Source organism: Coptis chinensis, chromosome 8 (assembly GCF_015680905.1).
Source record: "Coptis chinensis isolate HL-2020 chromosome 8, ASM1568090v1, whole genome shotgun sequence".
NCBI lineage: Eukaryota > Viridiplantae > Streptophyta > Magnoliopsida > Ranunculales > Ranunculaceae > Coptis > Coptis chinensis.
In genome coordinates this window covers 32,933,849-32,960,351 of record NC_141463.1, presented here as the reverse complement: position 1 = coordinate 32,960,351, position 26,503 = coordinate 32,933,849, and the positions used below count along the sequence as shown (strand labels likewise).

At 36.2% G+C, this 26,503-nt stretch overlaps 2 protein-coding genes across 2 annotated transcripts; both read right to left on the bottom strand.

Annotated features, from left to right (window-relative positions):
* Positions 1–247: 247 nt before the first annotated feature.
* LOC147481160 (hydroxyproline-rich glycoprotein family protein) lies at positions 248–4,705 on the bottom strand. The gene is made up of 7 exons (XM_086578876.1): positions 3,712–4,705; positions 2,946–3,365; positions 2,731–2,862; positions 1,846–2,027; positions 1,628–1,739; positions 1,074–1,217; positions 248–633 (listed from the first exon to the last, which is right to left on the bottom strand). The coding sequence occupies exons 1-7, from the start codon at positions 4,294–4,296 to the stop codon at positions 523–525; spliced, it is 1,686 nt and encodes a 561-aa protein (XP_086435002.1). The 5' UTR covers positions 4,297–4,705; the 3' UTR covers positions 248–522.
* Positions 4,706–10,943: 6,238 nt separating this feature from the next.
* Positions 10,944–26,501, bottom strand: LOC147481159 (NEFA-interacting nuclear protein). The gene is made up of 7 exons (XM_086580564.1): positions 26,208–26,501; positions 26,046–26,120; positions 19,986–20,043; positions 19,526–19,581; positions 18,973–19,035; positions 18,726–18,794; positions 10,944–11,250 (listed from the first exon to the last, which is right to left on the bottom strand). The coding sequence occupies exons 1-7, from the start codon at positions 26,271–26,273 to the stop codon at positions 11,020–11,022; spliced, it is 618 nt and encodes a 205-aa protein (XP_086436690.1). The 5' UTR covers positions 26,274–26,501; the 3' UTR covers positions 10,944–11,019.
* Between the last annotated feature and the right edge of the window lie 2 nt (positions 26,502–26,503).

Genomic DNA, 26,503 nt, shown 5'->3' with positions numbered 1-26,503 from the left:
GTGACTTGTTTACCAAACGGGATGTTTCATTTCATCTCGGTGTAAAATACAATTAGACAGAATTAAACACCTCGTCCGAAATTTAAAATCACATTTGCATTGGGCAACCTACCTTGAGGGGAAATAATTCTATTCTATGTGGCGCCTAATGTGGAGGTAACAACTTGCTGCTTTCAGAATGCTCTAAAATGTCTTTATTAGGTTTTTGTTTTCCTACCAATGAAGAATATGTTGATAAGGCTTGAGAGACTTGGTATTGTATATACTTTTATTCAGATGTAAACGTACTATAAAGATGAATATTTTTCTCAATTGTAGCAACAACATATATGGTCGATTCTAAATTATCTGAGAATCCATTGCTCCTTGTTTAGTAATGTCTGGTATTCTCTCTCTCCTGTATCTCCTTGTACTCTCTCTCTCTCTCCATATACTCTCTGTATTATTCTTACGTCCTAAACAATGAATTGGTCATGATTGTTGCCAGTTTGATCAGTTAGAGGAAGACCACATCATTTGGTATTACGTTGCTATTCCTACGAGCAACTCTCGAGACCCTCCAGCATTCACCGGAACTCGCTGTCTTATCTCTTCGAAAGCACACATTGTTTCTGAATCAAGTCCTCCTGCAAACTGGAGAAAAACGCAGATAAAGTGGATTAACAACATGCAAATATATATAAAGAGGGGGCAGTAGGAAGCTTTTGAATTCTCTAGTAGGTGGCTTCAGTAATGGAGGGATTAATGTTGTCATTATGTGGATAGTAACAAGGACTAACCAACAAGTGATGTAGATATGTGAAAAAGTGATGACCAAAGTAGATAGTGTGAATAGTTTTCCTGGCCAATTATTTGAAAACCAGGACCATTAGAGTGAGGCATTCCCTGACCCTGCAAACACTCCTTGCGGGTTCCACTAAATGGTGGTAGAGTTCTTAAGTGTGCAACATATTCATTAATAAACCGTACGCCCTAACAGTGCTTGATAGGGACCTTTCATATAACCCCCACCCACACACAAGCAAGGAAAAAAATAAAATATAACATTTAAAAATGTGTGAATCGTGATTTACTTGGTGAGCTCTGTAAGCAAATCGCACACCCTGGAGCACCAGAGCTTCTTGTGTAGATTCCCTTTCGAAATTCCGCACTGATTGTAACTCCGTAGACACTCTCTTCATGTAAATTTTTGCCAACTTCATGGAAGCCTGTTTTATCTGTATTAAAAATTTCTAATTAGTTCAACACCGCCACATTGTAAGATGATGAATTCAGCCGAAAGCTTGGCAATATAGAAAGCTAGATGACTCTTAGTGCCACATGGAAACTACTGAGTACATTTTATGTGTATGGAGCTAAATAAAAGTTTCAGTGTAAATGAAGTAGAATGAGCTGAAGTATGATTCTTGTGGAAGCAAATTTGCGATTGAAGTAAGGCTAAGAGGACCATTTATCAATGTCAGCACTAAGATTAATCAGATACCTCATAATTTATATAGGTGTGATCGTATGGGTGAAGAACAATATACAGATGCTACTGACGTCAAAAGGAAGAATAGGAAGAGTTTTCTACAAGATGACAGGACACGGGATTGACAATACATCATTTAGTTCGTAAAGAGAATACCTTATGTACCATTCCTGAATCGAGCATCCAGTCAGTAGGAACTTTACAATCTCGATAAGAAAGCAGGGTTGAGTCTCGCAGTTTAATTAACCTTTGTATGCTTCGTTCAGACCTGGAAGCATGTGGTTTTAGAGAAGCAAAGTCAAAATTATGGCCAAGCATATACACTGGTTTCCCATCCGGAAACAAATGAGGGGATGTTTGTTCGTGATACATACTTATCTAGCAAACAAGCTATCTTCTTCAGGGCAGCTTCACATGGCATGTTAGAATCATCCTTAAAAGAAGAAACTTCACTTTCCAATCTTCTAAGGTCACGATACTCTATAGCAGCTTCACGCATGGAATCAGCTTTTCTTTCTGGCCAGTTGAAATGTTTTAGCACTTGTCTCTCATCTGCCTGCATATCACAAGTGAATTGGTATGTGACAAATGAAGGCATAATATAGATACATCAGAGTGACTAACTAACCACTCTCCTTGAATCAGAAAAACAAAATCGTAATGCTCAATATGGGGATTCTTCATTTTTTCTAATTGGTATATTAATGAAAACAAATTGTCAAGAACAAAATTACAGGCTCAAAATGCGTTAAAAGACTAATGTTAAATTGCAGTCTCCAAAATTCCTTAAGCAATTGAGTTGGTGTAGCAGCTTACAAGTATCAAGAGGATATGTGGGGATCTAATATTGGTAGATATATCACATAAAACTACATCTGGGAGTGGGAATGATATTTCCCAAAACCCCCCTTTAGCAGAGAGACCCACTGTAAAGACAGAAAGACCTGAACCCACAACCTCCCGTATTAAACCTTTGATACATTTCAGTCGTAAACTACTCTCTAAACTTGAGAGTCTTAAGAGAAAATGTAACCTATAAATATTAAAAGGAGCCACAAATAAAATAGAATGCGCACTGCATGCAACAACACCAGGGAGTAGGCACAATAATCCCCAGCAGCTAAAATAGGTAAGGGATGTCTTCAGAAAACCATAGACTATGGAACCGTTTTTTCTAGCTATCCCACAAGGTGAACCAAAGAGAACCAAATATTTGGAATAAATTCAACTATCAGTTTGTTAAAGGTTTCGAAGATTACCAGTGAAGAGAGTTGGCTGTCAATCCAATCAACAAATTTCAAGACATCCTCTATATCTGTATAAGATGCTGCCTGAATCTTCTCAATGAGAGATCTGATCAAATCGCCTTTTGTTTCCACATCCAACTTGATCTACAACAGATATCCACAATACAGTTAAAACACTTCATATAAAATCATGACAAGACTCATACTTGGAGATCTCAGACACTTACAGCTATCAAATGAGCTGAGCGGTTCTGAATTTCCCCAACTATGCTGCTGTGTGCATTGTTCGCCACCCGATTGTTGTGAATCCCAGATCCCTGAGCATCCTTCTTCCCCTCGCGCTTTGTTAACGTGTGATAAAATTCTACAAGTTCTGGAGATTTTCTAGTGGCAGAGGCTCTGGAAGGGACTCGTGGAAGAGGTGGTGGAGGCGGGGGTGGTCGCATTACCAAATTTGCAGTAACTTTCGGTTGCACCACAGCTACTTTATTAACTGGTTGCATCATCTTTGCCGAAAGCAGTGGAACAGTACTCCCTTCCTTGATAGCATTCTTATTTCGTTCCAAGTTTTCCAATTTATTGGCTATAAGTCTCTGAACATCCTTGAAACTAGAGGCCTGGAAATTCTCCACAGCCGACTCCCTCTTCTTCCAAAAGTTAAAAATGATTTCCAAAAACAAAACCCAGAATTCAGTAAAGAAAAAGTTTCAATCTATTACTGGATTTTAGGATGGGAACAAGATAAAAATGGAAATCAAATCAGTATATATAGAACAGTAAAAGAAGTAGCCTATGCAGTCAAGGATTGCAATCCTTCACAGTTCTAAGATTATTCAAGAAATCTCAAATTAAGTGGTGATTCATAGTTAGCCAGTTAGGCAATGTCTTTGTTCATCATTTTCACTACACCAATAGTAAGATAAATTCAATGACACCCTTAAAGCAACTATGCCAAATTGAAATTTGAAAAAAAGTAGGGGGTCCAAGTTGCACCTGATCATGACTAGAAAGAGATGAGATCTTTGCTTCAGCAATTGCAAGATTCTCCACAAACCGTTTATTTTTGGACTCAAGCTCCACATTCAAGTTGTGCAACATTTCTAACTTGCCCCTCAATTCCAATACCTCAGATTGCAAACTCTTAACCAAATTCTCACTAGCATTTAATTTCTCCTGCAATTCTTTCTTTTCTATATCTGATCCATCTTCACTTCTTTTACAATTTGGATCAATGGCCCGCCGCCTTGGACGCGCAAACTGCTCCACTACGTGTCGACTTACAGGATTTACAGACCGACCCAAAACTTTTACTTCTTCAATCTCCCTACCCTTTTGAGAGCCCATCACATCCTCACTAGATTTAGCCTTGTTCAACCCAAGAGATCTCTTAACCTTAAGAGTGTCACTTGGGTCTGGAGGAACAACAACAATCCTTGACCTCGCTTTTAGTCCTGGTGAAACTTCTGGTTTTGGTGATGAATCTTTGGTTCTAAGTGAAGCTCTATGCCTAGATGGTGTTACTGTAGACTGTGAAATGCTAACAACCTTCCCTACACTTGTTGTGTTTTCATGCTTCATGGTTTCTTATGTTCCCTACTTGAGCACTCAGTGTTTCTGCAAGTTCAAGAAACTGTTGAGAGTTTTGAAGAAAAGATGAAGAAGTGACGATGGTGGGGCTGAAGGATCAGGGTTGACTAAATTGGTATAATATCCAAATACTGAAATACAAAACAGAAACTATGTTTTTGTTCTTATGTTTACTAATTTATACCATCAATGATGAGTGGTTCAAACAGACAGAGTATACAGGTCAGTAGGGACAACTGAAGCAACAAGTACACAAGAAATCTAATCTAATTAACTAATGATGATTTTTGGAAGGAAAGCAGTAATAAATGATTTCTGATGCTTCTACTGTACCTCTCTGCATTTTGGATTATTGGAAGACATTGTCCTTGGTGATTATTTAAGATGCAGTCATGGTGATGAGTCGAATTCATAAACAATCTTATTTATGGTGCCCAAGTCCAATTCACATGCACCACCGTTCATATGATCTTAAGTCTTTAACTCTTATTGGTGGACCATTAGCAGTCATTTTTACAATCTAAAACATCACTTGAAGGGAACGTGACTAGATTGTAAGTTTGTAATTATTATCACTTCAAATCTTCAATAGAAAGTGAGATTATTTTTGGAATGTTTTTCCTGAATTTCACTGAATTAATAACCAACAAAATAGTGGCAAATTTTGAGGAATTGGCACAACACTTTATAGTGTCTGTATAATCAGTATGCTGGTACTTTCGAAAAAATCGCCGACTCGTTTTTTTTCAACAATCCGATTTCGAAAAATCCGATTTTTATTTTTAAAACCGATATAATTAATAACCAACAAAATATATAACGATATATCCCATATCATTATTTCGGTGATATTTTCGACATATTCCGATTTTTTGATTTTTTTTGAATATTATCACCAAAATAGGCAAAAACTTTATAGTGTCTGTATAATCAGTATGCTGGTACTTTCGGCTTTGTAGAGATTTCAACAGTCAGGCACTTCAAGGTCGCCATTGATATCTTGAATTACGACAACAATGGAACGAACATTCTTGTCATTGTCATTCTTTTGGTAATGCAATTTTGTTTTGCCTAGTTGTAGGACTAGTAGGAGGCTAGGAGAAGGGTTAATGATTGGTCCCAAGTCTATTCATTGCCTGAACATTCATTTTTAATTGGATGTCTAGCGTAGAATCGAAGCTGGAGCCCAGTAGCAACCATCTAATTTGGTAGCTAATTATTGACAGTATAATCATGTGTGAACAGTTAACACTTAACAGGATGCACCAAAGTTTTTGTCTGATTTTGCTGTACGCCTGTACCACAATCACCTAAACTTAGCATTTCCTAGATTGTCTGTCTCTGTACCGATTTAATAATATCAATGATTCCAAACATTAAGCAGACAAAAGTAGATTTGTTGTGGTTACCCTTTCATATTAAGCAACAGTAATGATTCTTAACTTTCTAAGGAATCTATACTTTACGACTAGAGTAGCAGATGACAAAGTTTGAATAACAAATTAGAAAAGAGAACCCTCAAATTCTCAAAATTGCTCTGTAAATCTGTAAATGTCTATGTAACTGCTGAACTGGCAATGACCAACGAGATTGAAACAAAGCATATTATAGGAATTAAAACAAAATGGCATATAACAGAAATACCGGGGGAGGGAGTCAATTGTGTCATGACTTCGTAGACGTACGTATAGTAAACAAATGGCTTGTCATTGCCAATCAATTCTTAAGCATAATAGTTTAGTACTGAACACCTGTATCGTAAGTTTGTAACATGCATTACCAGTACCAACCAAATAAGTAACAATAAAATATGGGTGATCTTGGACACACCCATAAAAACATTCTATCCTAACTTTGAAATAAATAAATAAAATTATTTAAGACATATTTAAATTTTTAAATTATCCTTTCTTTTATTAAGTATATCCAAACAAGTGTTTATCCTTCCAGCAAACACAAACCCTTCGCACTTATTTTTTTTTTTTTCTGTCACTATTTTTTGCCCTTACGAAAAAGAAATTAGAAAGGGTAAAATTATAGAATTTGGGAAAACAAAAAAGTCTTCCTCCTCCTTCACTTATCAACCATGAATGCATTTTTTTTCTTTCTCATTTTTCGTTTGAGAAATTTTCAATTGGATATATTTCTACTAAACTCTTTTAACCCTTCTACAATTATAAAGAAAAAGTAATTGCAATCAAATAAAAAATCGAAATTGAAGCAATTTCTAGAAAAGGAAAAAGACAATTTGTTTTCTGGGCATTCTTTTACCTTTATTAGAAGTTCTACTAGAGTATTACTTTCACATTTTTTTATTCGTTGTTTCTTTTTAGAATAAGTTTTTTTGTTTTTTCTCTTTTTTTACCCCTATTGGAAATAAGCCAAATTAATTTGGGAGATATTAATGGATTAGTCATGGGGTACGGGAATATTTTTATGGGTGTATCCAAAATCACCCTAAAAGATGACAAAGTAATGCCAATCTAGTGGGTGGTACTGCTTTATTTCTGTAATGCGGCAGAGGGGGGCTTGGACAGGAGAATTCCTTTTAGACAAAACTACTACAATGGGCAATGTACTATGTGCTCTCTACCAATTGGAACAATATACTATTTTTTGGACCAATTTAGGCAATGCACTATCTCAATTGGGTCAATTGACATAACGTTTCTAATTCCGGCCAAATTAGATTGCTGGAATGATGACGTGTCAGGTGAAGAAAAAACCTTAAATTAAAAACACTCTAAATTAAAACACAAAATTGTAAAGAGAGGTAAAATAAATTTTGAATACAATGAAAATGTCAAAACTTATTTCAATTGATGCTGAAGTGATCTTGAATTTCTTGTCAATTTCAATTTAGGGTTTTTTTCACCTGACATGTCATCACTCCGACAGTCTAATTTGGCCTAAATTAGAGTCGTTGTGTCAATTACTTCAATTGATGCTGAAGTAATCTTGAATTTCTTGTCAATTTCAATTTAAGGTTTTTTCTTCACCTGACACGTCATCACTCGGCAATCTAATTTGGCCGGAATTAGAAACGTTATGTCAATTGACCCAATTGAAATAGTGCATTGCCTAAATTGGTCCAAAAAATAGTATATTGTTCCAATTGGTAAATAGCCCATAGTACATTGTCTTTCGTAGTATTTTTGTCTTCCTTTTATTCTCAAGGACTACAATGGTGAAGTAATAAAGCCTCTATGGCTTCAACAGATCAATCTGAGACCCACTACTTGATGGGTCCAAGTTAAAAAATCTCTTAAGCTAAGTATTTCCATTTTAATGAATGAACTCTCTTAAATGATGTTTAATATATATACACAATACCAGTATACTAGTAGTATAATACAACTGACGATCCCTGTTTATAGATTTATCTTTGTAACATAACCAACTTAGAAACCTCCGAATCACAAGCATTCGAATATTGAAAAACAAGCAAGCAAAGTAAGTTTCCTTCAATCAGGATCTAGTAAGTAACTGAGTATGCAAAACTACGAAGTTTCTAGTATGGAGGTCAAATAAAATAACATAGGTCCCATGCTAGTGCCATATGAAGTTATGAAAAGGTAGGCAAAAAGCAAAAGTCCAAATCCTACCAAATATTCTCTTCGTCAGCTTGTTAAAGGAGAAAGAGATTCTGTTCAAACAAAAACAGAAAAGGTAGAAACACGAAGAGAAAGTCCTTGATTATGTACCACACTACGCTATAATAAATCAATCATGCATCTTTTATCATTTTGCATTTGGCATTTGGCATTTGGCCTACCAAACTTTTAACATGCATAATAATCGAACTCTGTCCAGGTGAAATATGATGTACTATGACATCAAATATGGTCGCATGTGTGTACGCAATGTGCCATGGGCGCACAAGAGATTGTTTGCTCCTATGCGCTAAGGAGCAAACGCTTTCCAAACATGAATATGTTCAATTCTAAAGTGGTTAGAAGTAAGTCTCAAGTGAGAGGGTAGTGCTTTTGTAAAAAAAATCATCTTACTATCCCTTTCGTCTTGTGTTTTGTTTCGTTTGCTTGTGAACTCTTCAGAGCTCATAAAGAATGATTATCGAAGTTAGAAAGAATGGGTCTATCATAGGATTACCAAAAGAAAAAAGTTTTTACCGACGAGCACCATTTTCAGAATGGCAGTAGGTCAGATTGTCAGATCATGGACTCAAGGGTCACAAAGAAAGATTTCTATGACGTTTGTAGTCAGAGCAGCAAATGGACACTAACTTTGTTTTCCAGCAGATAGCAACACACTGATTAATCTGAAGATAATGATCGATACTTAGATAGGAATTGAATTAAGAAGTTGTCTAGACTTGTACGGGAAGTTGAAGAGTAGGATGCACTCTTTGAGGACTGTTTATGAGGTTGATGGTGGTTACAAGAGACCTTCAGATGTAAATATACCAACCTCTCAAATTTCTTTAAGTCAACAATGGATGAGCCTTTCTCAATTCATACTTTGGTTCACAGCATACCAAAGTGCAAAACAGATAGCTTGAATATTGGGTTAATTCATTCTTTCTTGGCAAGCTTAGTAAGTTGGTCACAAAGCCGAGAAGTGGTGATTGATAACATTCATATTCTCCTTTTTTTCTAGCTTTTGGACAGCAATTAAGACACGTTTGGAATTAGGCATGGAGCTAGTGCACGTAATGCAAGTTCACAATATTAAGAAGAAAGCACTGATGTATTTCAACAACGCCAAATGGGGACCATACATATAATACATAAGCATCCCCTGAAACATTTAAGGCCACCTCAAAAAAGTTCTTCAGCAAATGAATCCTTTGTTCGTATAGCTCTAGAAAAGCAGCGTTATGATTAAGGCTGTCAATGGATCGGTTTGGGTCGGGTTTTGGAAAATCCGAACCCAAACGGATTAGAAAATTGAGAACCCAAAACCAAACCGAATCGATAATATTACATCTAATCCGAAATCAAACCGAACCGAACCGATAAAATATATTGCAAACGGAATCCAAACCGACCCAAACCGAAAACTATAAAATTAATTAAATTTTAAATTAAATTAATTAATTGTAACCACACAATTGATAAACACATACAAAATTAATCATAAATATTACTAAAATGATATCTTATTGGTTTGGGTTCATATCGGTTCGATGGAAGACAAACCCAAAACCAAACCAATATCTTATCAGTTCGGTTCGGTTTCGGGTTGATAGAGGGCAAACTAAATTATCAAAACCCAAACCATTTTTTATTGGTTTGGTTCGGATCGGTTATCGGGTTATTGAAACCATTGACAGCCCTATTTATGAGCATGTAACAACTAGTAATAAGAATTAAAGAAGGCCTTTCTTTTACCCTTTCGCTTTCTTTTCCTGGGTGACTGGGTGTCATGATTCACCTAAAGTAGCAACTAGTACAGATTTCAGCTACATAACTACTTTCTCTCTTATCAAGGGTTAACTAGTATTACCCCCACCTCCTAGATGGGAAATTAGAGTCTTTTCCATGTACAAAAAAAAAAAAAAAAAAAATCAAATTGGTTTGACCGTGTTTTTTTTTGTGTATATTTGAGTGGGAGGACCCTAATTGGTTCATCTAGTAGGGAAATCCTAATTGGCACATCTAGTGGGGGATAATACTCGTTAACTCTAAAAGCAAACACAACAACAACAACAAAGCAACCTTGTACGAGAGCTCCCCGATAAAGTGTCCTGGTTCCGGCTTGGATAAAGATAAGATACACACACAAAACAAGACAGCTATCTACTTTGACATGAGGGTCTTATTAAGTAGGTATCCTCCGAGTGCTTATTGCACTCCTTAATACAGTAGTCTTTTTTTAAGTTCTTGTAAAGATAACTGGAGTACATAGGCTGTTTCTTCTTATCATGATTGTGAACCAAGTATCGCATACATATAAGACTGTTGAATTTTGGTAGCTCCGCTAGATTAAAATGATTTATATTCCCAAAAACTAAAACGAAGGCTAAAATCTACGCACCTTCCGAATGGGGCCTCTATGCACTACCACAAGCTAATCACTGGACTCCCAATCTGTTTCACTCCCAGGTCCCAACCTGTTACCATTCCTTGGGTAACATGAAAAGCGCTTCCTTCAACCTTCCTACCAAGAGACCTAAAACAGTGATTCATTTCACTTATGTCCTCAGTAGTACAAACACAGAACTACAGAAGTATTCAGGAGCTGATCTTCATCTGAAAGAGAACTGTTTAGTGCAAACCTCAACAGCATTTTCATTTTTCAACCTACTTAACTGAACGATTGGTGGTTTATATACCCTACATTTTATTGTAAAAAAATTATGGTTAACTAATAGAACAAAAACTGAAGGTTATGCATCACAATCTTATAGGGTGTCTGCAAACTTGTCAGACTACCTTCTAGGACTCAAAGCAATCCGTGTAACAGGAAATCCACCCTACACGTGCAGGAGCAATTGGACATGCAGTTACTGTATTTACCCAGAAGTTTCTCTTTCGGGGCGGAATACCTGCTTCAAAGTACTTTCCAACAGTACAAGTCAGGTTTTATACTTCCATGCGCTTTTTATTCTAACGAAAACCGAAATCAGGTTTTCTGTACTTAGCAAGAATTGGATGTTAAAATATTAAACGTGGATATTATTTGAAAAAAACACCACATTTCATACTTGAGAACAAAGTGTCATATACAGAACAACATTCAACTTGTACAATATCATCCATCATCTTCTTCACTTTCATCACCATAGGACACCAAATCCCCCAGAACACACTTCTCAATACCAGATGGCTTATCACAGTCACCATTAGATGTTTTTGTCATGTCTGGAGGTCCCTCCAAACTTGAGTTGTCTATTTTTGCCTTTTTCGCTTGCGGCTTAACCTTTATAACCAACCCTCCTAATGGCCCAGCAGGAGGTTTCTTCCTCCCAAGTGGTTTTGCTTCCTATGCAACAAAGAAAATATAGGTATAATATGTGAAGACAATGTAGGGCTAATGTTATATTGTATCATTTAATAAAGACATCAAGGCATCTACTAAGGTGGCCAAGTGAACTATTCGACGAAGGAAATAGGAAGTCTAGTGTTTACTACAGTTTACACTAACATAAAAGTAAGTCCAGATTTGAGTGTAACCACCAAAGGAATCCTCATTAGGGACGGACTACCTGTATCACCTGTATGTGACGAATGTCTTTCTGCTAAACACAAATGATGTATTCCCAAAAAAAAAAGAGGTTCTTTAGACACGCCCCTATGCTAAATCGAAATTAGACACCTCTCTCTCTCTCGTCTCTCACAATGGAATTTTGAGAATTGAGAGTGGACGTACACCATGAATTACAGGCTTGTTTTTTGTGTTTATGATCCCCCGCCATGGAGATCATCCTCATAAAAGTTTTAAATGTCACAAAACCTATCAAAGGAGTTGACAATGTGGACGCCCTGATGCTACATTGTATCATTTAATAATATAGTTGGCACTCCCCAAACCCGCCTTCGAATCCCCAAAAAGTTGAAAACTCTTGTGGGCTGGAGCCTGAATGTAACGACCTTAAACAATGTAAATTACTTTGTTTAAATTGAAACTAATTATTTTGAAGTCTAGCTTGTTGTAAATTTTGCTTTTCTTTAGTTGAAACATTGATATTCTTGGTGTTGTTGAGTTTATGAAAAAGTTTATTCTTTTTGTTATTGGAAATTTTGTGGGTCTGTAAGAATCGATTTGGGCTTGAAAATAGTGTTAAAGTGTGCTTACTCTTATTACTCTTATAAGGTATGGATCATGGGTGGTTCTAGACCCATAAAGTTAAGCTAAACAAGCTTAAAGCTTCGAATAAAACCAACCTGCGAATCTCCACTATAATATTTACATTTATACAAAAAGAAACCCCACCCTCCATTAAAAGCTTAGGAATTTTTGCATTGAAAGAAAAAGAAGAAGGAGAACTAAACATTGGGTCTTAATAGGAATGTGAATTATATTGTCCTATTCTCATATATCTCTATTTCTTATTATGTATATATTTCCAAGTTTGTATGTGTTTCCTAATACATGGGAAACCTAGATGTAATTCTATATATAATGAAATACATAATGCGTCTTCTTTCAATTGAGGAAGACCACCAACATCTGTCTTCCAATACTCATCTAGATTTAATATGGTATCGGAGCGATAACGTTCTTTGGGTTATCTCTTTCAATTAATTTAGTGTTACAAATCAGTTTTCTTCACTTTTCAATTTGATCTCAGGATCAATCTGTCGATTACTTCAGATCGTGCTGTTAATCACTTAGATCCGCTGCATCTTGATTACTTCCGGTTTCGACGATCATCATTTCACTGAAATTCTTGTTGGCATTGGTGTTGGTGTTATAAGCCTTCGTCTGACTTGGTGGTAGATCATGTGGGCATTGCCATATTCAAGTCCACACAGTTACAAAATTCATTATTGAATATCTAACGGTTCTAAGTTGGATATTCTTGGGTTTACTCTCTTGACAGTTCTAAGCTCACACATTGACAGTAAGAAATCAAAACTCCATGGCTTTCGACACCTTGCCATCTTCATTGGGTTCTCTAATTTTAAGTGGTGCTTCCACCAAAACTCACGGAACAACAGTTGATTCAGGTAGCAATATTTGCACTGCTAATCTAGCAGGCATTGCACTTAGCGGAACATCTCTTTCTGCTTGGATTATCGATACTAGAGCAAGTAATCATATGTGCTCCTCACTTTCATTGTTTTCGTCTTATTCATCTTGTGAGGTTCTCAGTTATGTTCAATTACCTGATGGTTCCCAAGCACAGGTTACACATATTGGCACGGTTCAGTTTCCTCATTCCTTCAAATTGGAGCATGTTTTCTACCTCCCATCTTTCAAATTTAATCTCTTGTCCGTCAGTCAGTTAACTAAATCCCTTCAATATTCAGTGTCATTTTTTCATGATCATTGCATTTTTCAGGACTTGCAACAGTTGCAAGCGAAGAAGATGGTTGGACGGGGTAATGTACGTGATGGCCTTTATTACCTTTAGGTCCCTTCTGCACTTCTTGTCACTGGCACTCCTATTATCGATATTTGGCATTGGCGTTTAGGACACCCTTCACCTCGACGTCTCCAAGAGTTAACCGGTAAAGTTCCTCTTGTTAAATGTTCCAAAAATTATGTTTGTGATATTTGTCCCCAAGCAAAGCAGACACGTTTGCCTTTTCCCACTAGTACGATCACCACTACTAGACCTTTCCAGTTAATCCATTGTGATATTTGGGGTGCTTTTCTCAACCTTCTCTAACTGGGGCACGCTATTTCTTGACAATCGTTGATGATTTTTCTCGGTGCACATGGATTTACTTGATGCATTTTAAGTCTGACACTAAAGTCTATTTGCAATCCTTCTTTGCTATGGTGAATACCCAATATAATTGTCGCATTAAGCGCCTAGTGTCTGACAATGGTAGAATTATTATTCCCAATATTCAAACTATTCGTTCCGATAATGGAACAGAATTCCTCTCCAATGAGATGCAAGACTTCTTTTCTCATCTTGGTGTCATTCATCAACGTAGTTGTGTTGATACACCCCAACAGAATGCTGTAGTTGAGAGAAAACATCGACATCTTCTTGATGTTGCATGTGTTTTACGTTTTCAATCCAATCTGCCTCTAACTTTTTGGGGGGAATGTGTTTTGACTGCTGCCTATCTTCTTAATAAAATGTCCACACCCTTATTGTCTAGAAAAACCCCACATGAAGTTCTTCTCAATCAAACTCCGCCTTATTCACATTTGAGGGTTTTCGGTTGTTTATGTTTTGCTCGTAATACACATATCAAGCACAAATTTGATCAATGTGCTAGGCCAGGTATTTTTGTTGGTTATCCTTTTGCACAAAAGGGTTATCGCATCTATGATATTTCATCTAAATCCATATATGTTTCCCATGATGTTGTTTTTCACAAATCTATGTTTCCATATCGTGATGTGAGTTCATCACCTTCAACTAATCCTGTGGCACCTTTACCAATTCCTGATACTTTTGATCATGATTTTTCTACTTCACGAGTGTCATTCCCAGATCCACCATCGTCACCACAACCTACGTTATTTTCACCTTCACCTTCACCTTCACCACCAACACAATCTCCATCTTTAACCCAAGAATCACCACAACAAGAAAGAACTCCACCGCCTACACCAATTTCATTACGTCCTCCCGAGCCACGGTTCCCTGAACGTGAAAGAAGTCGTCCTGTATATCTGAATGATTATGTGTGCACTACATTACCTTCTCCAAGCACTTCTAAGCAAACAGGTACAGCTCATCCTCTTTAAAAATATCTCTCTTATGATAAATATTCTACTGCACATAAAGCATTCATGTCTGCTATTTCTTCTACATATGTGCCTAAATCTTTTTCTGAGGCAGTGAAAGTACCACATTGGCGTGATGCCATGGCAGCTGAAATTTCAGCTCTCGAAAAGAACCGTACTTGGAGTATTACTCATCTGCCACCTAACAAGAAACCCATTGGTTGTAAATGGGTCTTCACGATCAAGTATCGTTCTGATGGTTCTATTGAGCGTTATAAGGCGCGATTAGTTGCAAAGGGATATAACCAAGTTGAAGGCCTCGATTATCACGCTACATTTGCTCCTGTAGCAAAACTTGTAACAGTTCGTGCACTTCTCTCTATAGCTGCTATTAAGCAATGGCCTATACATCAGCTAGACATGCACAATGCTTTTTTGCATGGGGATCTTAACAAGGAAGTGTACATGTCGCTACCTCCTGGTTTTGGTCGAAAGGGGGAGCATCAAGTGTGCAAGCTTCAGAAATCATTATATGGTCTTAAACAGGCATCTAGACAGTGGTTTTCTAAATTTTCCACCACTTTGCAGGCTGTTGGTTTCTCTTAATCTAAAGCATATTTTCTCTTTTCACTCGGAAGTCGGCCACATCTTCTACATTTGTACTCGTCTATCTTGATGATATCATAGTAACAGGTACTGATCTTACTACTGTTAATGAGCTCAAGCTGTTTTTATCTTAGAAATTTCACATTAAAGATCTAGGCCGTTTGAAGTATTTTCTTGGTATTGAAGTTGCCCGATCACAACAAGGCATTTTCTTGAATCAACGCAAATATATCTTGGATATTCTTACCGATGCTGGTATGCTCGGAGCTCGTGTTTGTGATTTTCCTATGGAGCAGAATCTTCGTCTCTCTCCTACTGATGGTATTCCACTCTCAAACCCGTCTTCTTATAGGCGTTTGGTTGGTCGTCTCATATATCTTACGGTTACTCGGCCTGACATTGTTTATGTTGTGCATGTGCTAAGCCAGTTCATGAGTGCACCTTATTTTTCTCATATGGATGCTGCCAATCGCATACTACGCTATTTGAAAGGTTCCCCTGACAAGGGCATACTTCTTTCTTCTGACAGTATTCTTCATTTGAGCGGTTTCTGTGATTCTGATTGGGCTGGTTGTCCTACTATAAGTCGTTCCACCACTGGTTACTGTACCTTCCTTGGTTCCAATCCAATATCTTGGAAAACAAAGAAACAAAAGACAATTGCTCGTTCATCTGCCGAGGCTGAGTATAGAGCAATGGCTTCTATTACTTCTGAAATTCAATGGTTGAAATATCTTCTTTCGGATCTTGGTATATCTCACCCTACTCTTATTTCCCTTAATTGTGATAATAAGGCGGCTACTCACATTGCTGAAAATCCAGTTTTCCATGAGCGAACAAAACATATTGAGTTAGATTGTCACTTTGTTCGTGAAAAGATTCAATCCAAGTTGATTGCTCCACAATATGTACGTTCCATTGATCAAACCGTAGATGTATTCACGAAGCTTCTGGGTAGAGATCTTTTCCAACGTCTAATTGGCAAGTTGAGCGTTACTCACGTACACACTCCACCTTGAGGGGGAGTAATAGGAATGTGAATTATATTGTCCTATTCTCATATATCTCTATTTCTTATTATGTATATATTTCCAAGTTTGTATGTGTTTCCTAATACATGGGAAACCTAGATGTAATTCTATATATAATGAAATACATAATGCGTCTTCTTTCGATTGAGGAAGACCACCAACATCTGTCTTCCAATACTCATCTAGATTTAATAGGTCTCGTTTGTTTTCAAAGTTAGAACTTTTGCTATTTCCAAGTAAGTAGATTTTGTGTTTTCATTTATTTTTTCGTCTCTTTGGTGAAATTTAAATTCTACGTAAACCCTAATTTTTGTTGTAGACTAATCTATTAATAATATATAATTTTCGTCTAAAAGTAATCGTTTAAGGTTCAACTGGAATTTCTGATAAACTCGTTAGGAATTACATAGAATGACCTTTTGACAGTATGTAGATCTTTTCAATACGGTCATTTTGACATATAACATGTATTGTTTAGATTTATACTTAAACAAATACAGCGATTTTAGTAAAACTGTTTGTTTCGTACTAAGCTTGAGTTCCTAGAAAATGCGTCAAATCTTCGTTTCTTCATAAGACCATTTGATGGAATTCCTTATGCATTTTTCGGGAACTACAATTAATTAAGTATGAAACATATAGTTTTACCAAAAACGTCATATCTTTTTAAGTATAAATCCAAATAATATATATTATACGTCGTTTGACGTTATTGAAAAGATCTACATAGTACATACTGTCAGAATGTCATTCTCTATAATTCCTGATGAGTTTATCTGAAAATTCTAATGGATTATTAATAGACAAAAATCATGTATTATTAATAGATTAGTTTACAAAAAAAAATAGAGTTTACGTAGAATTTAAATTTAACCAAAGAGACGAAAATATAGAAAAAAGAAAATAAAAATACAAAATCTACTCACTTTGGAATAGCAAAAGCCCTAACTGAACAAACGAAAACCGAAGTTGAGTTCTTTTTACTTCCTTTCCTTCGCTTTCTTTCACTATGCGAAAATTCCTAAGTTTTTAATGCAGGCTAGGGTTTCTTTTTGTAAAAAAGTGAATATTATAGTGGTAATTCGCATGTAAGTTTTATTCCAAGTTTTAAGCATGTCTAGCTTAACCTATGGGTCTCATATGGGTCTAGAAACACCCATGGTCCATTAATATAAGAGTGGGCACATTTTAACACTATTCACAAGCCCAAATAAATTCTTACAAACCCGCAAAAGTTACAATAACAAAAAAAAAAAAAACTACTTTATAAAATCAACAACAACAAGAATAACAATGTTTCAACAAAAGAAAAACAAAATTTACAACTAGCTAAACTTCAAAATAATCAGTTTCAATTTAAACCGATGTTATTACACCCAGACGGGGAATTGACCCGGTGAACCGATCCCCTAACTGGGCTGGGTCTATTATTGGATGGTTTATGCGGTTGACCTAGGACAAACACGGTCAACTCAAGCGGTTTTCTTTAAACCCAATTGACCCGAGCTGCTACTCTTAAGAGTATGTAAAATAAATTTGTTGAAGGGCGGAGTCGAACCTTGTTCCCCAAAATAGCTTACTGACTAGCCTACCACTATTGCCAGCAGCTTGCAATGACAGCATTTGGGTCTCTAATTATTTATACCTTGTGTTGAAGTAACAAAATACAGCCATAATAACAAATAAATGTTGTTGGGCAGGATCAAACTTTTTCCTGCGAAGTTTCAATGCACACAGACCATTGGAGAAGCAACTTAATTTATTTTTATAGAACATTCTATTAATGTATATCTATTTTTTCATGCAGTTCAACCCAACCCAGTAACCTAGTCCAACCCACTGACCCAGTCCCCTTGCAGGGTTGAGGTTCGGGGCGGTTCTTTACATTGTTTAAAAACTGGGGTTGTTAAACTGACGCCCCAATAACACCAACCTTACCGTCAAAATATTTCAAACACAAATTAAACGACGAAAGTAATATTATTCTTGCTCATAAAATTCAAAGACGTTGTCATCATTAACTGTAGGAAATTCATATTACATGTTGATTCGTAACTTATCTGATTAAAAATACTAATCTTAAAAATGAAATTTTGTCTGAAAGTTTAATCTAAGGCCTGGTTCATAATTTATACATATGGAGAATAATTCATAGATTAGAATTGAATATGGACAATAAAAGTGGGACTATTAGCTACTCATAAGTGTTTAATAATATAAATGTGGGACCAAAAGCAAGAAACTGGAGTTCTTTATAAGCAAAGACAAAACCCTAGCTCTGCATGCCTACCTTGTTCAGTTTTTTACTTGTGTTTTCAGGTTTTTACAAAAGTTTAAGGATGACATCACCACTTCCCTGGCGTCTCTTACTTCTTGTAATTGTATATGGTTTATTATCTTCTGTTTTTAATACACAGGAGCAGGTTAATGTGAAAATATAGACGCATACAACCTTCAAGAACTAACCTGAATCTTAGGTACAGAAGGTGCTTCCTTGAGCTCATGCACTATAGACGATTGTGCTGCCACTGCTGCCTGAGTATAATATAAACAAAAAGTAATCCGTATGAATGACAAAATATGGGAAAGTCAACTATTACATCAATTCTGGAAATGATTACACAAGTAGGATATGTTTACACAAATTGATACAAGTTAAAAGAGAGAACTTTGTAAATACCAATTGTAAACTCAAACATAGTGAGAAAATTACTTGGAAACCTTGAAGTTCTTGTGCTTCTTCATCTGCCACATGTCGCTCATACTCCTTCCTTGACTACGTAGAAACAGTCAAATTTCAGAAAAAAGATGTGAGTAGTGGGATGTGTCATATGACATTCCACTAACATTGACTGATAACACCATCTATATGGTCCACAATTAAGTTCATGTATTACAAAATATAATGAACCCAAAAGTTTATAAGAAAGAGCTACAACACTTCACCAAAATACGAAAAACCTTTAGCTTTGCATGTAATGATTCTTATTTCATGGAAAGTAAAATAAATAACTAAGAAAATAAAATTATCTGATGGATATAACATGCAATAAACAAATTGTGAATTCCATTTTAACGGCGAAACAGATATTTGGATTCACCTATTGAAACTACACATACGTACATATCTTTGAACAACCCACAATAATCGTAGCTAACAAATAATCATTTACTTTCGAATGAAAGGATAAATGGTTGATTTGGGATGCAACATTTATAATTATTCTCTGCATAATGGTTTTGAAATAGAACTAAAAAATGCTCACCATCTCTAGGTTGTCAAGAAATTCTGTCTCATCTTCATCCAGGGCTTTTGGTGGTCCTTCAATTAAAGAGATAAACAAAGTAGATTACTCACAACAGCAATCAATGCATATAAATAACCCCCTCAACATCAAAACAAATAGGCAGTGTGTAATTTCTGGTCATCTGAATATCACTTTAGACTAAGATCTTCAAGGTACGGACTCGCTTAGGGATGTAGTACTTCGAATATCACTTTTAAGGATCCAGTAAAATGTCCTCAAAGGCTCAAAGTACATATATCCACAAACTGTGAAGGTCACTTTTGGTCAGGGATGTTAAAGTAAAGCATGAACAAAACCTCCTTCCCTCCAAATGATATAGTTTAAAGATGGAATAATTACAAGGAGTTGACGACACTGCCGCATGTAGGATAGAAGACAAGGGAGACATATATTTATAACCACTATACACGGTACTTACTATGCTTAAATCTTTCGTTGAATTCTGCATCTTTCTTGTCTTTATTTGCCTTTAAAATCTGAAATAAGTAGCCAAAACAAGAGAAATAAACTTTTTCACACTCAAAATAACAAATGAAATGAACTCTAGCAAAGATATCAACACTCTTGACAAAAGAACATTTCCTTAGTATATAAGTTTTGCAGAGAGGCTCAACATATAAGCAGAAGATCGGCAAGGAAGTTGGACTGCATAGACTGCAAAAGGGATCTAAATAACAAATGGCAGAAAGGACCTGCATCATTCCCTCTAAAACTATTAAGTAAACTGCCTCCTTTGACACAATCACATAGGCTAAATATTGAATCAAATAGCAAACAATACTTTTACTCTAACAACAGTACAATATTGTACTTCTGCATCCAAAGTGCTTGCTAATCTTCTATATCTTATTTTCCAATCTAGGAAGTCTCAGGAATTCCATGTCCTCCTTGTGATGACATGGATGTCTTGATGCTAAAAATCATATGTACCCTTGTGGTACGCTATACGTCACTCTCTGACAGGTGTATTTGTCCAACTTGCCTCAAGGTGTCAATGCTGCAAACTTCTAACTCTGGAAGTTTGTCTCATAGTTATTAGGCCAAGGAAGCATTTCAATGTTCTTTAATGTTCGAGGCTCGTTTCTGTCACGCCCTGATTTTTCGTAACATCCCAATCAAAATAAACAGATTTTACTCTATTTTCCATGTAAAACAAATCTAACAAATCTCGATGTTAGCATCATGCACTAATTCCAAGCCATTTACTCCATGTTAGCATCGATACAAAAAGAAACATAAGCACCACAAACCATACAAAATAATCAAGCACTAACCTGTTCAACTAATTTACCCCATAAGAATTTCAGTTTTTCTTTCTATAAACAATAGCAAACAGTCCTATTACATCAAACCTCGACAAACATCCAACTATTGGATTTGTCTACAATTTGTATATGCTCAACTTTAGAATGTCAAGAATCTACAGATTAAATTTGAGCTAAGTCCAACCAAAGATAGGCACTCATCCATGCCAAAACATATTACAGAGCGTTGCAGTTTTTCAAACTATTACAGTCGCACTAATTCGTGCATTGACGAAATTCCAACCGTTTGATTTGTCTTCTTTTATACATGTTAAACTCAAGGATGTTAGGAAGCTATAGAACAAATAAACCTACAATGGGTCGGCATTCATCCATACAAATGCATTTTACTGTGCAGTGTAGTTTATCAAATTACAAACTTCAGCCTTTCACTTTACGAACAATTTTACTCACAAAACCCAAATATTAAACCCTCATAATCATACTTATACAGTAAATTTAAATTTCTAACTAACCGTGTTGAATCCCTAAAAAGACTATGAAGGAAGTGACGATGTTGCACAATTTGCTTTCTCCTTTCCTTTTCTTCCTTCTTTCTTCTTCTCTTCTCTTCTGGTGGCTAAGGTTTTGAGAAAATAAATAAAATAATACAATTTATGGAATTTAACCAAAACTTATATTCTAAGAGTTTTCGGGTCCATATAAAAATACACGGGTTGGTTTTCTCACCTAAAGTGGACCTAAATATGAACTATAAGGTCCAGTAGTCATTAACAATAAACTAACCAACAATAAAAACTAATTAAATAATAATAATAAAAAAATGGCGGTGTTACAATTCATTTCCAAGGATCACGAAATGGCAATGCAATGGACCTTCAAGAAACAGTCCGGTACATATGACACAGGCACAATCGACTCAGTTGTTGCAGGTTCAACAACCTAATCAAGGAGACTTGTTTGCTAAGAGAACAAAGAGTTTGGTACATTAGGTGGTACCAAATTCAATGGAGAAACAACTATCATTGGTTTGGAAGTGTAGCCTCGTATTTGTATTTGGCAGAATGACACTAACAAAAGTAGAGAAGCAAAAGTTGGTTCAGCTTGAAGAAACAGCACTGTATTGGTGGGACTTTGACGCAAAAACTTTCACTTGGACTGCGTTCAAGACCAAGTTTAATCGGAAGTTCATACCTATAACAGTGAAAACCAAGCTGGCAGAGGAGTTCTCGAGTTTGACTCGGGGAGGCAGGACAATGTCACAATAAGTTACTAGGTTTATTGAGTTGTCTCAGTATGCTCCTAACTTAGTGAATACCAAAAATCTTAAAAATGATAAGTTCATCAAGAGACTTAGGATAGAACTGAAGAACGTAGTGTTACCTTTCTATGAGGATTCTTTTGATAAAGTGTTTAACTTAGCACTTAAGTTTGAGGATACTGAAAACAATGAGAAAATAGACAAGAGGAAGATAGTGAATGAGGACCAGTGAGAAATAACTACCATAATCTGGATTACAAGGGTGGAGACCATTACAAACCGTATAACAACATCCCGAGAGAGCAAGGACATGGCCAGCGGTTTCATGCCAATCAAGGGTCCAATTCGGCAATATCGTTCTCATGCACCAACAATTTCATAAGGAGGTGAATAGACTGCCCACATAACTACTGGGGAAGACAACAATATAACCACAAAAATAGGCCAAATCAACGAGGACCAATGCCAATTTGCATTACAGTTCTACTAGAGAAAGATAATGTTGAAGGTAACATTGACATATCTTTGTAGCATTTGTAAATTGTTTGATACTGGTATGTTACACCTATAAAGATGTTATGTTGTCGAACGACATCTTTATACCAATATCAAACAATTTACGAATACTATAAAGATGTGAGTCAATGTTACCTTCCAAATTACGTTTCTTTGGTAGAGCTACAATGAGAACTAGCGTTGGTCCTCATTGTTTAGCCTATTGCTCTAGTTATGTTGTTGTTTGCCCTGATTCCACCTCCTATGTGGGCAACCACGGGCGTAGTGTCCACACTCAATACATACAACTGTCCACCTCTCGGTGAAACTGTAGGTGCATGAGAACAAACAATACTGCCGAACTGGACCCCCACTTGCCATGTCCTTGCTATCTCGGGGCGCTGTAAGACAGTCTGTAGCGGTCTACCCTTGTAATCCTGATTATGATTATGATAGTTATATATGACTGGTCCTCCACTCATTATTTTCCTCTTGACTTTATTCTCAAACTTAAGTACTAAGTTAAGCACTTTATCATAGAAAAGAATACACCGCTTTCTTCAGTTCCATCCCGAGTCCCTTGATGAACTTATAATTTTTCAGATTTTTGGTATTCACCAAGTTAGGAGCATACCGAGACAACGCAATAAACCTAGTAACTTATTATGACATTGTCTTGCCGCTCTGAGTTAAACTCGAGAACTCATATGCAAGCTTGGTTTTTGTTGTTATATGTACGAACTTCAGATCGAACCTAGTCTTTGCATTAAGTCTCTCTTTGATGAAGTCTCACCAATACAGTGCTGCTCTTACAAGTTGAACAACCAACTCTTACTTTCCTACCTCTATCAACATCTTTCTACCAAATACGGGATCACACTTCTGAACCAATTTCTCAGCATCAATAGTCGTTGTCTCTCCATTGAATTTGGTGCCACCTAATATGCCAAACTCTTTGTTATCTTAGCAAATAGATTTCCTTAGTTAGGTTGTACAACCTGTAATAACTGAGTCAGTTGTGTATGTGTCATTTGTATAGGAGCATTTCTTGAAAGTCTATTGTCATTGCCTTTTCTTGATCCTAAAAAATATATTGCAACACCCGCCGTTTTTTTTTATTTAATTAACTTTTATTGTTGGTTAATTTATTATTAGTGATTATTAGACTTTATAGAGTTCATATTTAGGTTCACATTAGATGAGAAAACCAGCCTGTATATTTGTATATAAACCCAAGGTCTTTCGGAACCCATTAGAAGTCCAAATCTGTTGGAAAAAGGCATTTTGATTATAGGTTTTGATTAAATTCCGAAAATAGCATTATTTATTTATTTTCTCCAATCTTTAAAATCTTAGCCACCAAAAGAGAATCAAGGAAGAAGAAGGAAGGAAAAGAAAAGAAAAAGCTATTTATGCAACATCATCACTCTTCCTTCATAGCCTTCTTTAGAGATTTAACACTGATGAGTTAGAAATTTAAATTTACTGTAGAAGCATGACTATATGGGCTTAATATATTAGAGTTTTGTGAATTGTATAGTCTAAATATTTGAGTTTTGTGAATTGTGAGTAAAATCGTTCATAAAGTGACATGTAAAAGTTTGTAAAATGAAAAACTACACTGCACAGTAAAATATATTTGTATGGATAAATGTCGACTCAATTCTTAACTTATTGAGTTTAAGATACATAAATTGTAGACAAATCAAACGGTTGGAACTCCGTTGATGCACGGATTAGTGTGACTGTTGTACTTTGAAAAACTGCAACGCCCATTAAAATGGTTTGCCGTGGATAATGTCTATCTTTGGTTGGACTGAGCTCAAATTTAATTTGTAGATTCTTGACATTCTAAAGTTGAACATATACTAATATACAAATTGCAGCAAGATCCAATGGCTAGATTTCTGTCAAGGCTTGAGCTAATATGATTGTCTACTATTGACACACACACACCCAAAAAAAAAAAAAAACTTGAAATTATTGAAAGGTAAATTGGCTGGTTAGTGCTGATTATTTTGAATGGTTGTGGTGCTTACATTTCCTATTGTATCGATGCTAACATGGAGTGAATGACATGTAATAAGGGAGTGGAGTTGATGCATTTTACCTTGTTTCTACAAAAATCTCATACTTGTAATTAAATCCTTGAGTATCAAAAGGATTGATCTCGGCTCATGCCTCGAGATTTTTTGGATCTCAGTGACATGGAAATTGAGAAAATTTTGTTGATTTCGACTCGGATTCTATAAAAAATCAGGACTTAACAGCTTCACAAGTCTAAATGCTCTTATGCAGTTTATTTTGTCAATTTAATTAGAAGAAGCCTCATATTTTTAACCTCAAGATGAATTGGTGATGACCATTCACTGACGAACTCGGGTGCATATGCCCTATGGTGTTGTAGAATCATTTAGTATCATTTAGGTTAATTGGTTTTAGAATTTTGAAATGGTTTTGGGTCTGATACAAATACTACGGTCAAGCAGTTGGTCATGTTCCATGGTATTAGGCCCATGTGGGGAGAATAAGGGATTTGGTGGTTTGTCATGGAACAAATCTATTTAACTGGGGAATCGAACCTCTTGAGCCCCTCCGATTCCTTATCCTGATCTCCTAAAATAACCTGGGGGCTATGATACACTGATATAACACTTTTTTGATTGCATCCATATCGTTCATCCGTATCCACCAGGAACAATACGGAAATGGGTAGGATACGGATACGGCAGATACTTATCCCCTCATTGATATTGAATTTTAGTCCCATTCCAAATATCTGATCTGTATCTTTGTAGCAATTGATTTCCCAATACGAAAAACAAAATATAATTGTTTTTTCTAGTAACGAAAAAAAATTAAGAACATATAATAGTTGTACCCGACTACCATACCCGTATCCTGAATATAAATGAAAATCCTGTGTCGTACCCTGTACCCGTGTCCCTGTATTGGTACGCATATCTGTATCTTTGCATCATAGGCTGGGGGTTATAGTGGGGTGGTTTGATCAATGGCATAGCATGGTAAGTTCACAAATGTGCATTTGACAAAGATGGCTCTCTTGCTGAACTGGTTCTGGTGATATAACATTGAAGATCAAGCTTTTTGAAAGGACTTCAACAATGCAAAGTTTGGAAAACCATCAACTAGACCCCATAAATCATGACCATTCCCTATTTTTACATAGCTTTGGATAATAGGGTACGCGCCTCGTTCAACAAAATCTGAAAATCAGTCATTGCTGACTCCAATCCACCGACAGCAACAGTTTCAAGTTTCAACAACAACACACCCGCTATAAAAAGTTTATCTAGGAAAATATGACGAGGATCTCCAGTGCAGTGTGTCATATACACCAGTTTGGATAAAATGACAGGTAACTTACTGATAGTTGTTTCATAGTAATAAAAAAAAAAAAAAAACGTGGTGGTTAAAAAAAAGAGAGTAAACCTACCTCAAAGAGTGGTTTATCTCTCTGAGCAGTACCATCTTCAACTCTCTCTCCCCTGGTTCTCTTTGACTCGTCTAACTGCACACACAAAATTTCAATTTGTTTACAATCAAAATAACGACAAGAAGAAGCAAGCTTTTCTAGAGATTAAAAGAGATTAGCAACCTGCTCTTGTGATACAAAGCTCATTAACCTTATAGGAGCAGCAGGGGCACCTGACTCTTCCGCCATTCTCCTTTATGTTTTTTCGAATTTCCCAGAGAAGAGTTTTTGAGGAGACGGAAAATGGGTGGGTTATTGGGCTGGGCCTCGTAGGCTTTGTTCTTTTTTACTATGTTTGGGCCTCATGGGCTCATTGTCATATGGCATAACCAAGTTACTGATTTCTCAAGAGCACAACTTGATCAACATATTAAAACAGGGGATTCAGAGGTAGATAGCAAGCGATGCTAAGTTTGGAA